The sequence below is a fragment of the Xenopus tropicalis genome, chromosome 3, assembly GCF_000004195.4.
Source record: "Xenopus tropicalis strain Nigerian chromosome 3, UCB_Xtro_10.0, whole genome shotgun sequence".
NCBI lineage: Eukaryota > Metazoa > Chordata > Amphibia > Anura > Pipidae > Xenopus > Xenopus tropicalis.
In genome coordinates, this window is record NC_030679.2 from 72,535,679 (window position 1) to 72,550,593 (window position 14,915).

The 14,915-nt window shown below is 35.8% G+C and overlaps 1 protein-coding gene across 4 annotated transcripts in view; it reads left to right on the forward strand.

Moving 5' to 3' along the window:
• brd1 (bromodomain containing 1) overlaps positions 1 to 9,868 on the forward strand; it is a 30,612-nt gene extending 20,744 nt beyond the window's left edge. For 3 of the 4 annotated variants that reach the window (XM_031897998.1, XM_012959167.3, XM_012959168.3), the window contains 5 exons: positions 4,729 to 4,864; positions 5,577 to 5,704; positions 6,410 to 6,516; positions 6,695 to 6,849; positions 8,241 to 9,868. In XM_031897998.1, the coding sequence (XP_031753858.1) occupies positions 4,729 to 4,864; positions 5,577 to 5,704; positions 6,410 to 6,516; positions 6,695 to 6,849; positions 8,241 to 8,424 (710 nt within the window). In that variant the 3' untranslated portion in view covers positions 8,425 to 9,868. 4 annotated transcript variants of the gene reach the window in all.
• The last annotated feature ends 5,047 nt before the right edge of the window (positions 9,869 to 14,915 follow it).

Consider the following 14,915-nt stretch of genomic DNA (forward strand, 5'->3'; position numbering starts at 1 on the left):
CCAGTATTTTTACCCTTTGTCTCATTAAAGGAACAGTAACACCAAAAAATTAAAGTGTATAAAAGTCATTAGAATATAATGTACTGCTGCCCTGCACTGGTACAACTGGTGTATTTGCCTCAGAATGTTTATATAAACAAAGCCGTGTAGCCATGGGGGCAGCCATTCAAAGGAAAAAAGGCACAGGCACATAGCACGTAACAGATAAAATACTATGGTATTCTACCAAGCTTATCTGTTATCTGCTATGTAACCTGTGCCTTTTCTCCATCTTGAATGGCTGCCCCCGTGGCTACACAGCAGATTATTTATATAACTATAGTAGTGTTCCTGTAGCAAACAGACAACTTTTACCAGTGCAGGGCAACAGTACATTATATTTTAATTACATTAAAAAACTTTAATTTTTTTGGTGTTACTGTTCCTTTAAGTACAGGTCTAACTTGTGCTTGGCAGCACTGTACTAAGTGTTTTGAACTGAATTGTTGCACCGTTTAGAGCACATTTTTTGTCCTAGTTGCAGTTAGTATGTGCTTGGTCACAAAAGCAGGCCATATACAGGCATGGGATCCCTTATCCAGAAACCCGATATCCAGAAAGCTCCGAATTACGGAAAGCCTGTCTCTCATAGACTCCATTTTAATCAAATAATTCAGATTTTTAAAATTGATTTCCTTTTTCTCTGTAAAAATAAAACAGTGCTTTGTATTTGAACCCAACTAAGATATAATTAATCCTTACTGGATGTAAAATAATCCTATTTGGTTTAATTAATTTTTTTTTATTGATAGTAGATTTAAGGTATAAAGATCCAAATTACGGAAAGAGCCCTTATCCGGAATACCCTTGGTCCCAAGCATTCTGGATAACAGGTCCTATACCTGTACTTTAATTGTTGCCAAACAAACAGATCTTTGCTTTAGTTGGCCACTTACATTCTGGGTCAAATTGGGCTGATGTGATCATTCAGCCCCCAAGCCAACACTTATAAAGGCTTGTTGGAAGAAAACCACATCAACATGACAATACGGACCTCGCCCAGCAGATGTCTGGCAATTTTCAGATATATGTTAGAGGCAGTCAGAACATGCCCATGATGTTCTGCCCCCAGTTAAACTGGTGACTTGGTCTGATGGGCTCGAAACAACAGCTTAAATCAGCCCTAATGTTGTTGCACTGGTATGGAATTTATCCTGAAACCTGGTAGCACCCCCCCCCAAAAAAAAAACCTCACACAGTACACTTAGGGAAAATATCCTTTTTATCTGGAACAATAACAGTACCTTTATACTTACTGGTAACACTGCATAAAGCATATTCTTAACACTCTTGTGACCTCTGTTACATGTTTGTTTTTGTTTCTGTTAAACCTAGGTCTTACATCAGTGCCATTTTCTGTGATGGAACTGACAGCTTTAGGGCCAATTCTTATGTATTTTTAATGACTGGTAGGAGCATAGTTCCCTATATATAAACCATAGAAGTAGTAATGCTTACTACTTTGATGTGCTTTGCAAGTAGCCATCAACATTGGAAATGCCTATTTATAAAGCTTCAAAAATGTTCTGAAAAGGTTGGTGTGACTTAAGTAGGTGGTGTCATAATGGGAATTATCCATTGTATAGATACCATTTTAACCACTAACAAAATCATGAGTGGCTAGTAAAATATCAATGATTTGTTCTCTCATTTTACAGAAGAGGTCCTTTTCCTGCCATAGGAAATAATGGTGTTTCCTAGGCCTGAGCTCATAAACTCAGCTGCGAAAAATGACGTCAGTTGTATTGGAATGAATTGGTTTCCTCGAAGATTGTTTTATTAATAGGCAAAGGCTGTAAAACCTGCACATTTTGACCAATTTTATTTGCTTTATAAATTGGACTCCTGGTTCCAGAATAGTTTAAAATAATCCCAAATCTATTAGTATAATGCAGGGCCCCAATTAGTATCAGGCTTTTTTGGGGCTATGTCACACCACACAGAGAAGACAGATACAGCCTTCTATTGTCCCTTGTGTACTGTAACTGACAGGAATAACATCTGCCTGTCATTGCACATACAGGGCTGATTTTAAGCAGAAAAATCACAAGCGTTTTTTGCACAAAATTAACCCCATCTGTGCTATCACAGGTTAATGTTATTCATGACACTTACCAAACACTGCAGGAGATGTCTTGTACAAAACTAATTGAATTGAATCAAAAAATAGCTTTATAGGCAGACTATAAAATAGTATGGTTAATATAATGCTGTAGATACCAGTTGCTAAAGCAGCATCCAAAGTATCACAATTTTACTTAAAATATGTTGTGTTTTATGTGCTCTATTGGCAGTCGCATTAAGGGCTGTACTCATAGTAGGGATGTATAGAAGTAAAATGTTCATTTTTTTTTTGTTTTTGTAATGTTATTTCAAGTTACTTAATAAAAGTTATGTTTTAACATAATGAGCGGATTGGCTACAAGTTACATTTACTGATACAGAATTGGTTTGGCTAAAATCTAATCTTCGTTAGTGTCAGTGAGCCTTTAATACAAGCAAAAACCATCATGTAGGTAAGCAACAACACTAATGTTGAAAAAGGACTAGTAACAGCAGTCAAAGCATTTAATATTTACATATAGTATATAATACATATATAAAATACAAATAAATAGCACCTTTGCCTTTTAAAACCACATTGTAGCTGGCCTTGTGCAAGGTCATGTAGCAAAAAAAAAAAAAAAACCTGCACAAAAGGATTTATACCTTCATGTAGTGCATTAAGGTAATTGTCCCTTTGTGCTGGTCGTTTAATTCTTATATATAATACATATGATTTCCAAGTAGTTTGCTTTTCACTATTTATATAGTTAGTGATGGATTCTGCAATTTAAATGGATTTGCTATGGAAAGCAGAGGGACTTAGGTTACTGCCACACATGGCTGTTTGCATAACCCTCTTTGCAGGCACATGGATTACATTTTGGCAGGAAAATACATGTATTTGCGTTTATGCACGAAATTACAATTATACAGAGGACAACAGCGTCTGTCAGTGCAGAAACAGGACAGAGCTGATTATCTGGGGTTTTTTTGCCTGCATTTATACCAGCAAGCACAGGCAGTCTATATTGGGTAAAAAAAAGCTTATATAGTATATATACCATTTTTACATAAACCCAACTAAATGAACTCATGTTAAAAAGCCTGGATATGGTATATTTTTTTCCCTAAACAAATTCTGTTTTGTAATCAAAATTTTGTAACTGTTTCTGAAATTATCCCCCTCTCAGTACAAAACAGTACAGTGTAATCTGTTAAATTTATAAAATATCTTGTTTCCATGAGGTGACACCTATATTACATTTTTACATTTTTTTGTTGTCATCTTCCATTTTAGCCTCAAAATAAGGCCTTGGCTGTGAGCTTCTCTTCAGTGTAGACCTAGGAATAATTGATGATCTTATTTAAAAAAAAAAAAAAAAAAAAAAAATATATATATATATATATATATATATATATATATATATATATATATATATATATATATACACATTCTACATGTAATAATATAATATATATATATTGTGTGTGTTTTAGCAGAGGCAATTCTTTTTTTTAATATTACCTTTATTTAAAATCAATACAGTCAATTAAAAAAACATGTAGCTATACTTAGGGCGGCTAAATATCCCACAGGATTACTAGTTTTGTGCCCTTAGCAACTGCAAGTGTTATAGCGTGTTATGTAACTCAGGCTCACTTGTTGTCTGGCTTACTATTAGCATTAATCCAAATCATAAACCAATTTCTTTGTTCAGTGGTAAAAATAATAAAATCAAAGATAGTGTAAATGATTTTTGTCAATATGTACAATAACTGAATGTTAGGGTAATTCTTTATTTTTTATTTATTTTTAAAGAGATGCACTGGCCTAGGTAGGAGGGAAGCAACTAGAATCACTGGGGATGCAATGGCTTGGCTTTCCCTCTCCTTTAGGGCAGTGACACATGGGTACATTTGTAGCATGCATTAAAATTTGCTACCATATGTAAATTGCATTACATGCAGTGACTTGGCTTAATCTCAGGGAAATGCCTGTTTTCACATTCTGCTATTAAACAGAATTGCCGAAAGTTAAGGTAATTTACTTGACACAATTACAATGTTAGCAAAGGGCAGGGCATTTTCAGGGAGAGTTTGTGGTAGCAAACTTTTAATGCAAGCAACAAATGTCCCCATGTGTCATTTTCATAAAGGAACAGTAACACAAAATTTTGTGTTTTAAATGAAAAGGAGAAAAGGCACAGGATTAAATAGCAGATATGATTAACTGTGAAATAGAATAGAGTAAAATTGATAGCGAGAGCAGTGCTCACTAAAAGTGATTAGCTCATTTTTTTTTATCCTTTTAAAGAAGTATGCTTTTGTATGCACAGTGTCAAGCAGATAGGTATATTCAAATGATACTACACTGCAAATTTTAGTGAGGGCACCTGAGTACAATGTTTTGTAAGCCATTTTGCTCCCACCTCACTAGCTCTAATACAGTAGAACACTGCATCTGCTTCTGTAATGAATGTTCTATTATGGCTGATGACGTGGAGCAGATTTTGTGGTGCATATTTATACATTTTTAAATTTATTACTTTGCTACATTGCTTATATTATGCAACAATAGTGAGAAATGCATTGGCATTTGATGTTTTCAGATCTATTATTGAAAAACATGCCTCTATGTTGCAGGTCTCTCAAATGGTTATGGAGAAGGAGAAAAGGAAAAAGAATTCAATATAACTCCAGGAAGAAAACTGGAACCTCGCAGAAGATGTGCATCAGAGTCAAGCATCTCCTCTAACAACAGTATCTTGTGCAATCCCAGGTACAAATTATTAACATTGGTGATGGCCTATTTCTGAATTTTTGTTTATAAAGGAGACCTATAGGATAAACAAAAAAACCCTCTAATCTTGTAGGCAAATATGAGTAACATATGGTGCTGGTTTCACTTAGGTCTAAAAATTAGTACTGTCTGTAAAAAATGGCCCCTTTATTGGAGTTCCCTATAGATCCTCTTATGTCCCTGTCAGAGATTCAAATGAGGGGTGGGTGTGACCTAGCGGTCCATGCCAGAAGAACAGTAATAGGGGAGTAGCCAATCACAGCCCTGCACAAGCCAAGACAGGCTTCAGTTCAAATATCAGTTCAGCCTAGCTGCTAATTTTCTCTATTCAGTACAGTGTGCCAAGTGCCGCCGGCCCCCCTGCCAAGCCAGGGAAAGGAGGCAGCAGGAAGTGGAACAGATGAGTGGGACTTAGTAGGGTTTTGGGAGAAGTTTTCAATAAATCGGCCCAAAACACTATTTTTTAAAGTGCATTCCTTTTATATTTACATAAGTACAATTCATTGGCACAATATTGTTCTTCACACAATATGTCCCCTTTAATGACTAGGTAAAATGTGGGAATCTTTTACATATAGAGTATTAAATGAGTTTTCTTCTACATAGACTTCACCTCCTTCTATTACCAGTACCAAGTTTTTTTGTTTATCTGTTAACCCTGCTTAATGCTTCTGTTGTTTTTATGTATCAGCTTTGGCTTGCCAAAATGTGGGAAAGGTAAACCAGCTCTTATACGACGTCATACAATAGAAGACAGAAGTGAATTAATATCTTGTATAGAAAATGGAAACTACGCTAGAGCAGCAAGAATTGCAGCTGGTATGTTATTTTATACTTAAACTATTTCCTGTTTTGCATATATTTGCCTGCACTTGCCTGTTTTGCAAGTATGTGTTAACAATCTACTAGTTTTTTTGTGGTCATATAGCTGTTGTCAGCTGTTTTACTCCATATCAATTATAATTGGTGCTTAGTGGTGCCATTAGTGTGCCAGGAATCACTGACACTTGTGTATATTAAATAAAATATAAATTATACTCCCTGTAAAATATGAAGTTGGGTTTGTACACAATACAAGGTGCATTTGAATTATGATTTAGTGTACAGTTAAAGGGCTTCCCTTGCCATTTGGGAAGTTAAAATAGGGATGGATTATAGGGCATACCACTTGAGAAGTAGAAGACTTTTTACTTATTATTGCTGTTAGAGAGATACCCCTGTGCCAGCAATAAAAATACAAGGAGTTCAATGCAAGTGAGTTTGTGCTGTAATCTAACTGTAATTTTCATGTTGCTTAAGGCCCTATGCCCCCTGATACCTCTCAGGGTGAACCAAGCACAGCAAATGTACGCCACAGTGATCACCTTACTTGAAAAAAATGCATATGGGCTGTTTTATGTGAAAATTTTTAAAGAGATCTGCAATGTTTATGGTATTGTTTCCGTTTAGAAATTTAGGAGTCAGTGTTAAAAGTATGATAGATGAATCTGTATATTTGTAATTTTTTTTTTTTTTTTTTAATAGAAGTTGGTCAGACGAATATGTGGGTTGCTGCAAGTACATCTGCATTTCTTGAACCTTTAAAAGTGGTTTGGGCTAAATGTAGTGGATATCCTTCCTATCCAGCTTTGGTAAGTTACAAAGGCGGTGCTTTTCTCTTTATTGGACAGGGTTAGCCTTTGTTTGTACACCCACCCATCCCCATTCTGAATTCAAGCAAGTACGAAAAATGTATTTATTTACCATTGTTAGAAATGATTTTATTTTCTAAAATTATTACTAAAGAATTTACAAATATTCATTTTATAGATAATTGACCCTAAGATGCCTCGAGTTGGTTGCCACCACAACGGTGTTGCAATTCCCGTACCTCCCATGGATGTACTAAAAACTGGAGACCAGATGCAAACCAGGGCTGAAGAAAAATTATTTTTGGTTTTGTTTTTTGACAATAAAAGAAGTTGGTAAGTTGGTAAACTTATAAACATTTTTAGGTTGATTGCAATTTGTATGCGCATGCTGCAATTGAATTTTACATTATTTTTAAAATTCTGTTTACAGTTTTGTGAATTTCAGTGCTGTAGTGCAATTTACCTAGCGAAATTGCAGTGCTCATAATGCAATTTACCTAGCACAGCTTTATTGTTTATGTGAGAGTCAGACCCAAGTGAATCTGAAATGTGATTTTTAGAGTTTTGCACCCCTCAGTGAAATTAGAGCTAGGTAAATGTTTAATTGACTGACAATTGTATATGCTTTGTGTAAGGCACCAATGTTCCAAGACTATGCCCACAATATGCCTTTTTAACTCATTAAACCACTTTTGCAATATTATAATCCTCTTATTAGCAGCCAACAGCAGAAATGGGCAAGTGACAAAGGGACATAGTTTGATATAATTGGTGTTTAGTCATCTAAAACATAACAGTAATGATTTCAGGAAGCATAGCTTCAGCTATTCCCTTTGTTTTCACAATTATTCTTTACCTTAGGGCAGACCAACTTCAGGCCTTTGGGCAGAATGTTGCTGTCAAAGATATTTTTATGGCCCGCCTGCATTCCTAAGCTCTCCAGTGGCCTCTTTGTGTGACATCTTTGCAATAGTTATAATGAAACTTGTCCCCACACAAAGCAGGTAATTGGCTCACAGCGCCAACAGTTGGCCCACAACACCCCTTTACTGTTAAAGTCCTATCACTGCCATATAATGATTTTCACTTTATCCTCTGTTGCTCTACATCAGTGTTTTTCAACCTTTTTTGGGCAAAGGCACACTTGTTTCATGAAAAAAATCACGAGGCACACCACCATTAGAAAATGTTAAAAAATTTAACTCTGTGCCCAGCAGCAGTGCCCTCCTAGTACACTGGTGCCCAGCAGCAGTGCCCCCCTAGTACATTGGTGCCCAGCAGCAGTGCCCCCAGAAGTCAGTGTGCCCCGTGGCCCCCCTAATACATTGGTGCCCAGCAGCATTTTACTCTTCGGTGGCTTCAGCAGCATCTTCCCCTCACGCGCGCCGCCTCTGCACTTCTGCCTACACGCGACCGCACACAGGCCCTTTTATAACGTTGCGCCCCGTGCGTACTGACGTCACCCGTACACACGGGGGCGCAACCAATGACAGGGCCCGGATTTTTTTTTTAAAGTAAAAATTGCGGCCCTGCCTACGGCACACCAGGCAACATCTCGCGGCACACTACAGCGGTTGAAAAACGCTGCTCTACATTGATTTTTAAGGCTTTCCTATAAATGTCCAGTTTGAAAATATTTTGTTAGTATCCTGTTTGAAATTTATTGTAATGGGCTTAGTATGTCAAAAAGATTGGAACTAAAACATAAGCTGTTTACCTTACAGGCAGTGGCTTCCGAAATCCAAAATGGTTCCTTTAGGTGTCGATGAAACAATTGACAAGCTGAAAATGATGGAAGGACGTAATTCAAGCATTCGAAAGGCCGTTAGGGTTGCCTATGATCGAGCATTGAATCATTTAAGTAGAGTTCAAGGAGAATCCGTTAGTGACTTCAGTGATATTGATTAAAGAAGGTGCTACAAAGACACAACATGCCTCATGTACTCTTAAGCTTTACTTAGAACCTCTTTCTTGAAAAGAATGTATTGAAGATAAAATGCCCAATCATTGGATGGGTAAAGATGTTCTGTAATGGAGCATGAAAACTCTTGCTGCCGTTCTGCTGATTTTATCTAATTCATATAGATTGGAGTAGCTTCCACTAAAGTTGTTGAAAATTATGTTTATAGTGTTCATAATATGTACATATATGTATATTGGGAAATTTAACTTATTCTGACTTTGAGGTAGTTCTTGCTTCCTCTCGGCTTTTTGTCTGTTGAATTTATTTTTTTGTTTTGTTTTTTTTTTTAGCAAATTTTTTAAACTTTTTTTTTTTTTAATTGACAACAAATGGTTGAGCCTTAGCACCACTTTACATAAAAAGTGTTTTGTATTTGTCAACTAGATTGAAAAAATAGTTATGTTCAAAAAATCTATTTAAATAACATGTATTGCTACCTGGTGTGTCCATTCCCATATTTTGACTACTGTACTTTAAAGGAATATTTTTAAATTATATAAAGTCCTTGCAAAAGAGTTCAGTGTATCAAAAAAGTAATTTTATTTACACAGAACATCGGAAGAATCCACTCGTATTAAAGTATTGTATCGGATCAGTTATGCATTATATTTTAAGTTTTAACACTGTTATAGCATAAACTATAGTGTAAATTACCATCTAGGAACATACTTTCTATATTTTTCTACAGTGTTCTTCTTAAATAACTATGTTGGCATAATATTCCCCTGTTTGGATTATGGTGTGTGTTTTTACTTTCAAAACTGCTTACAGTCGCACTCAATGCCCAAAGTTTTAATTTCTTTTTAGCATATGATTGAATTTTATATATATTTTTTTTTAATTTACTGCAATTATCCTTTTTAAAAGTTCTGGAGAAAAAGTTTTCAGCTCATTTTCCCCTCTTCAAAATCCCACTGCCTTTTCCCAAAAGATTTTATTTTTTTTATGTATAAAAGAAAAAAAAATAAATTTAATTATATATGTGCCTGAGTTGTTTGAAAAATATTCGTTTGTTTAAATTGAGAATTTAATTTTGAAAAATTCTATTAATGTGTGTTTTATTAAAGGCACATACATATGGCAACCTGCTTATGAAAGAATATGCATCAAAATGTGTTATTGAATATGTAACTGCTTTTCTGTGTTATAGTTTTGTTTTGTTTTTGTCTCCCTAGAAGGACAGGCAGTTTATGTAACCAGTTATACTTTAGAAAAGCTTGGTAGCAATAGAAACTTTGGATACATTTTGTATGGTACATGTGATGTATATAGACTTAGTACATTTTTTATTTTTAAGACAAGAAGCATTGTTAGGGATATACATATATGTATGGTGGTTTTCAGGAGCTGCTTTTTTATATGAAAATAAAAAGTCAAGATTTTGATGAACTGTTGCATTTTGGAAGCATGCTGATTTAAAGAACAAGAGAAGGTAGAATATGATCCCACTTAATCAGAAAGGTCATTGTAAATGTCACATTTAAAGTGCTGCTAGATTTCTCATAAGATTTTATTATTGTATATTATTCACCCCTTTAGACAAGGGTTACTATGCATCCCTTAACCCCCGGGCAAAAGCATGCACATTAAATCATAGTTTTGTGCATTGCATGCCCCAACCTCCCTTCCCTTTTTATTTTCACATTCTATGCCCACTCTATCTGCAGATCCTCCTTTATCATGTACCACTTGTATAGGGACACAAGTGTCTGGTTTCCTATAAGCAAAAAGCAGGCAGCTATGAAGTGTACAGTGCCAACAGGAGGAGCTACGTGTAAAGCCACAAAATATAGCGGCGGGGAAAATTGTGGAGGCCTTTACTGCTTTGTTAGTCATTTGGGGGTTTAGGAAACTGTTATGATTCAAATCCATATGCATATATTTATTTAATAACTTATTCTCTTAAGTGCAATGTTTATCGAAAAGTGCTCTAAATGTTTTCCCCTCTGTTAAAATACAAAATATTCCACAGCAGTAATTGAGTAATTACCAGGCAAACATGTACAAAACCATTTTATGGACTCGAGAGTTGATGACTTATTTTGTACACGAACATAGAAAATCAATTAAACTATAAACAACGCATAATAAATTAATGATTTATGAATCTGTATATGGAAACTTAGGTACGAATAGTAGCAGGCAGTCCTGTATGATACCTGTTAAACTTTTTTCTCATTACTTAATCATATACAGTACAGCTTTCTTGGTATATTTTACAGCTACCCTACTTGCTGACTGCTAATGGTAGAGTTTTGTTTCTTCATTTGAGGTTTTCTGCACTCTGGCTCGAGTCAGGCTAAACTGAACGGCTTCACTGATCCACAAGTTAATAATAACTACAACCCTAGCTGCTAATTATTTATTTATTTTTTTCTAGTTCTTTATATTGAATTGGTAAGTGTCCTTTTCAGAGACTGATACCGATACTTGTTCAAGTCTTGTACAGTTTGTTCTAACATTTAGTTAGGCTGACCCTTACCTAACAACAAAGTTACAAATGGATGAAAACCTGTTCATAAGTTTAACTAAATCATGCATTATCTAAGCATTGATCAGCAGTATGGCTTGTGTAAGATATCATTATCATAGAGCAGATACGTTCTAATTAGTGAAAATAAACAGCAGTGCATGCCAGGGGGCATTGTGTCAAATTAAATAAACTGGAAAAAGTCAAGTGTATAAAACTGCCTTAAAGGAACAGTAACACCAAAAAATGAGAGCTTTCAAGTAATAAAAATATAATGCACTGTTGCCCTGCACTGGTAAATCTGGTGTGTTTGCTACAGTAACACTACTATAATTTATATAATAAGCTGCTGTGTAGCAACGGGGGCAGCCATTCAAGCTGGAAAAAAGGAGAAAAGGCACAGGTTACATAGCAGATAACAGATAAGCTCTGTAGAATACAATAGTGTTTTATCTGTTATCTGCTATGTGCCTGTGCCTTTTCTCCTTTGAATGGCTGCCTCCATGGCTACATAGCAGCTTATTTATATAAATTATAGTAGACTTTCTGAAGTAAACACACAACTTTTACCAGTGCAGGGCAGCAGCACATTATATTTTAGTTACTTTTATACACTTTCATTTTTTGGTGTTACTGTTCCTTTTAAGTTAGTAGAATAAGTATTCAAATCAGGTAGTGCTTAGCTCAATAGCATGAACAGAACTACAGGTGGTGATGGAGTATTTGTAATCCAAGACTGTATAGCATTCCATTTTGTGTTCATATCCACAGGAAGGTTATAATAAGCTTGGAATAGTTAAGAGATGTTCAACTAAAGGAATGAAACAGTAAAGTTGCAATGTAAGCCTAATAAATGTTTGAGGTTGATTTTCTGGAGAGGACATTACTCGAGCCATGTACTATACACAAATGTGACATCCAGGTTTCTGGGCCTCTGCTCTAGTGATTGGTATCGTCATGCTGACCCTGACCCTAACCCAATCTGAGGTTGACATGGGACTTGGGCTGACTTTAGCATCACTACTCTGCTCATTTCTCCCTGTGGAAGGTATCATGTTGTTCTGACCTTATGGGCAATGTGCTGCAACATTGTTTACGTATGGGTTGCCATAAAAGCCATTTCAAGAAGTGGTGATCTAACATAAATAACCAAAGGTTATTTTATCTCCCCTACCCGACTTGGATTGAAAATTTTTTCAACAAGAACATGAGATCACAAAAATACAACATGTTAAATTTGCCTCTTAGGCTAGTGTTGCACGTTGTGTTTCTCCACCTCCTCAGCCTTCCACCACATCTTTGGACACCCAGGGGGGATTTAGTGAGCGAATGCATACTTTCAGCTTTTCATGCCAAAATCAGCCCCATGGGTGCACAGACCGGCAGATGCCATGCCTGTAGGGTGCGTTCTAAAGACAGACAACATGCTGCTGATTGCATTTTCTCCAATGGTTTATTGATACAAACTGTATAGCATTGAGGCTTGTTTATAAACACTGGGCAAAGTGTGCAAAACTTATTATATAACAGGATATTATTTGAATATGCTAGAATTCATCGATTTGGATGTGTTTAACAAGTCATACGGTGCTATGCCTCCTGTTTAAAGGAGTAGCTACAAAACTCTTTTTGCACAGTACAAGAAAATGTATTTCTAAACATCTTTACAATATACATTCATTAAACATTTTTTAATGATTTTAAAGTTAATTGTTAATGTAATTGCCTTTGAAAGCAGCATCTGGCTTTTTACATTCTCTGCACCCTTGGCTCTTACACCTGAAACTGTTGCAAGCCAAAATGATTAAAAGCTCTTGTTATATAGTTCTAAGTCAGTCAGAGATCAGAAAGGGATAAACACTGCTTTTGACTGCAACTACATTTACAAATATTGTTCATATTTACAAATATATCACACATTAACCCTTTATGTGATAATAGGCACAAAGTTTGCCCCTCAAAATGATCCCCAAGCAGCAGCTTGTAAGCAACATGTTGCTCCACCCCCCTTTAATGTTGCTCCCAGTGGCTTCAAAGTAGGTGCCTATTTTTACATTTCTGGCTTGGAGGCAAGCTTTAGAAGAACAGACACCGTTTTACTTCAAGGAGAGCCTGCAGACTAGCAGTCCACATGGGGCTACCAAATAGCCAATCACAGTCCTTACTTGTCATCCCAAAATAAATTTTTTTCATGCTTGCTTGACTCACCAATACTTTTTACATCTTTTTACAGTGTGGCTCATAAATGAAAAAGGTTGGGGATCACTGTCTTGTATAACCCCAATGTCATAGGGTAGCTTTGTTTCATTCAGCAATGGTTGATTTCTTACTAATCTAATCTAATTCCACATTTGTCATTATCCTCAACAATCCTGATTTCAGGATTGCATTGGATGGATTTTTTTTTTTACTTTTTGGTGATACTAACCTGATGTAAGGTTAGGTGAAGGGAGAACAGAAAAGTGGAATTATTTCTCTCCACTTAATTAATACTGCTGCACCCAATGATGACAAAAGGGAAAAAATATAGAGGAGATGGAGAAATTTTAAACTATTCTAGCAACAGACCGTGGTTAGGTGAGGTGGAATTGAACTTCAAAAATCTGGAGGCAGGAGGTAAGAGTTTGGATGGATCAATATAAAGCAGAGGAGTTGTCAAACTAGATTTAGGCATAGGAACAGGTCCACAGAGCTACGCCATAACAATGGAGCATCCTGTCTAGCTTCCAAACATAGCATCAAGTTATGAACATGCAAAGAAGGCAGATTAATTAGTGCACACAGCCAAGAGTATAAACGAATGCTGTGACGATCGTATGCATGCACACATGGAGGCACATGTCAATGGATAGATTCATTTAAAAAATACAACCAAGTATTAAGGGCAGTCATTTTTACAGTAAATAGTTCTGCTCGAAGAATCAGTCTTCTCAACCAAAACATCCACAAAGTTCACATTGTCTACACTAACTTGAATATTAAACATAATATTGTCACTCTAAACATTCATATACACCCTGTTCCAAATTATTATGCAAATTATATTTTTCTCATTTACCAAAATATTTGACATAAATAATGGTCAGCATAATTCTGAAGTTATCAACTATTAAGAGTACAATTCAAATTTTATTGAACAAACCTCCTAATGATAACAGTATTTTTTTAAGAATAACTTACAATGCACTGGTACAAATTATTATGCAAATTCTATTTAAGTGTCACAAAGATTAGATTTTTTGGTTTTCAATTAAAATAATGGATGACATTGTGTCTCAATGCCTTGGGCGAGGTATGAAAAAAGATATTTCACGAAAACTTTAAGGAAATTTTTTAAGTAAAAACCAACCAATAACTGCCCTATCCTGCAAACCACTTAGGGCCCGATTCACTAAAGTCCGAAATAAGGAGTGCTATTTATAGCATGCGTTAAAAATCTTATCACTTCTTACTTTTCGCTCGATTCACTAAAAGGACACTTGTCATAATTAAGAAGCGATGTTCTTGGCGTTATTTATCTTGTGATGACATATTTTCAAGCAATATATTACGCAGCGCACAACATATTACGCAGCACGTTGCTTGAAAATATGTTGTCGCAAGATAAATAACGCCAAGAACATCGCTTCTTAATTATGACAAGTGTCCTTTTAGTGAATCGAGCGAAAAATAAGAAGTGATAAGATTTTTAACGCATGCTATAAATAGCACTCCTTATTTCGGACTTTAGTGAATCGGGCCCTTTGTATTTTAAATGCTTTAATAGAAAATACCTGCTAAAACTTGGCTTCCTGTCAATTAAAGTACAGCAATACGGCGAAGGAAGGAACTGCATCCACTATGCGACAATCGATTGATCGAGCCTAGCCTGACTCCTTCCTATACAGAAAAAAGGCTAGGCTCGATCAAACGATCGTCGCATAGTGGTTGCTGCTCCTTCCTTCGCAGTATCGCCGTACTTCAATT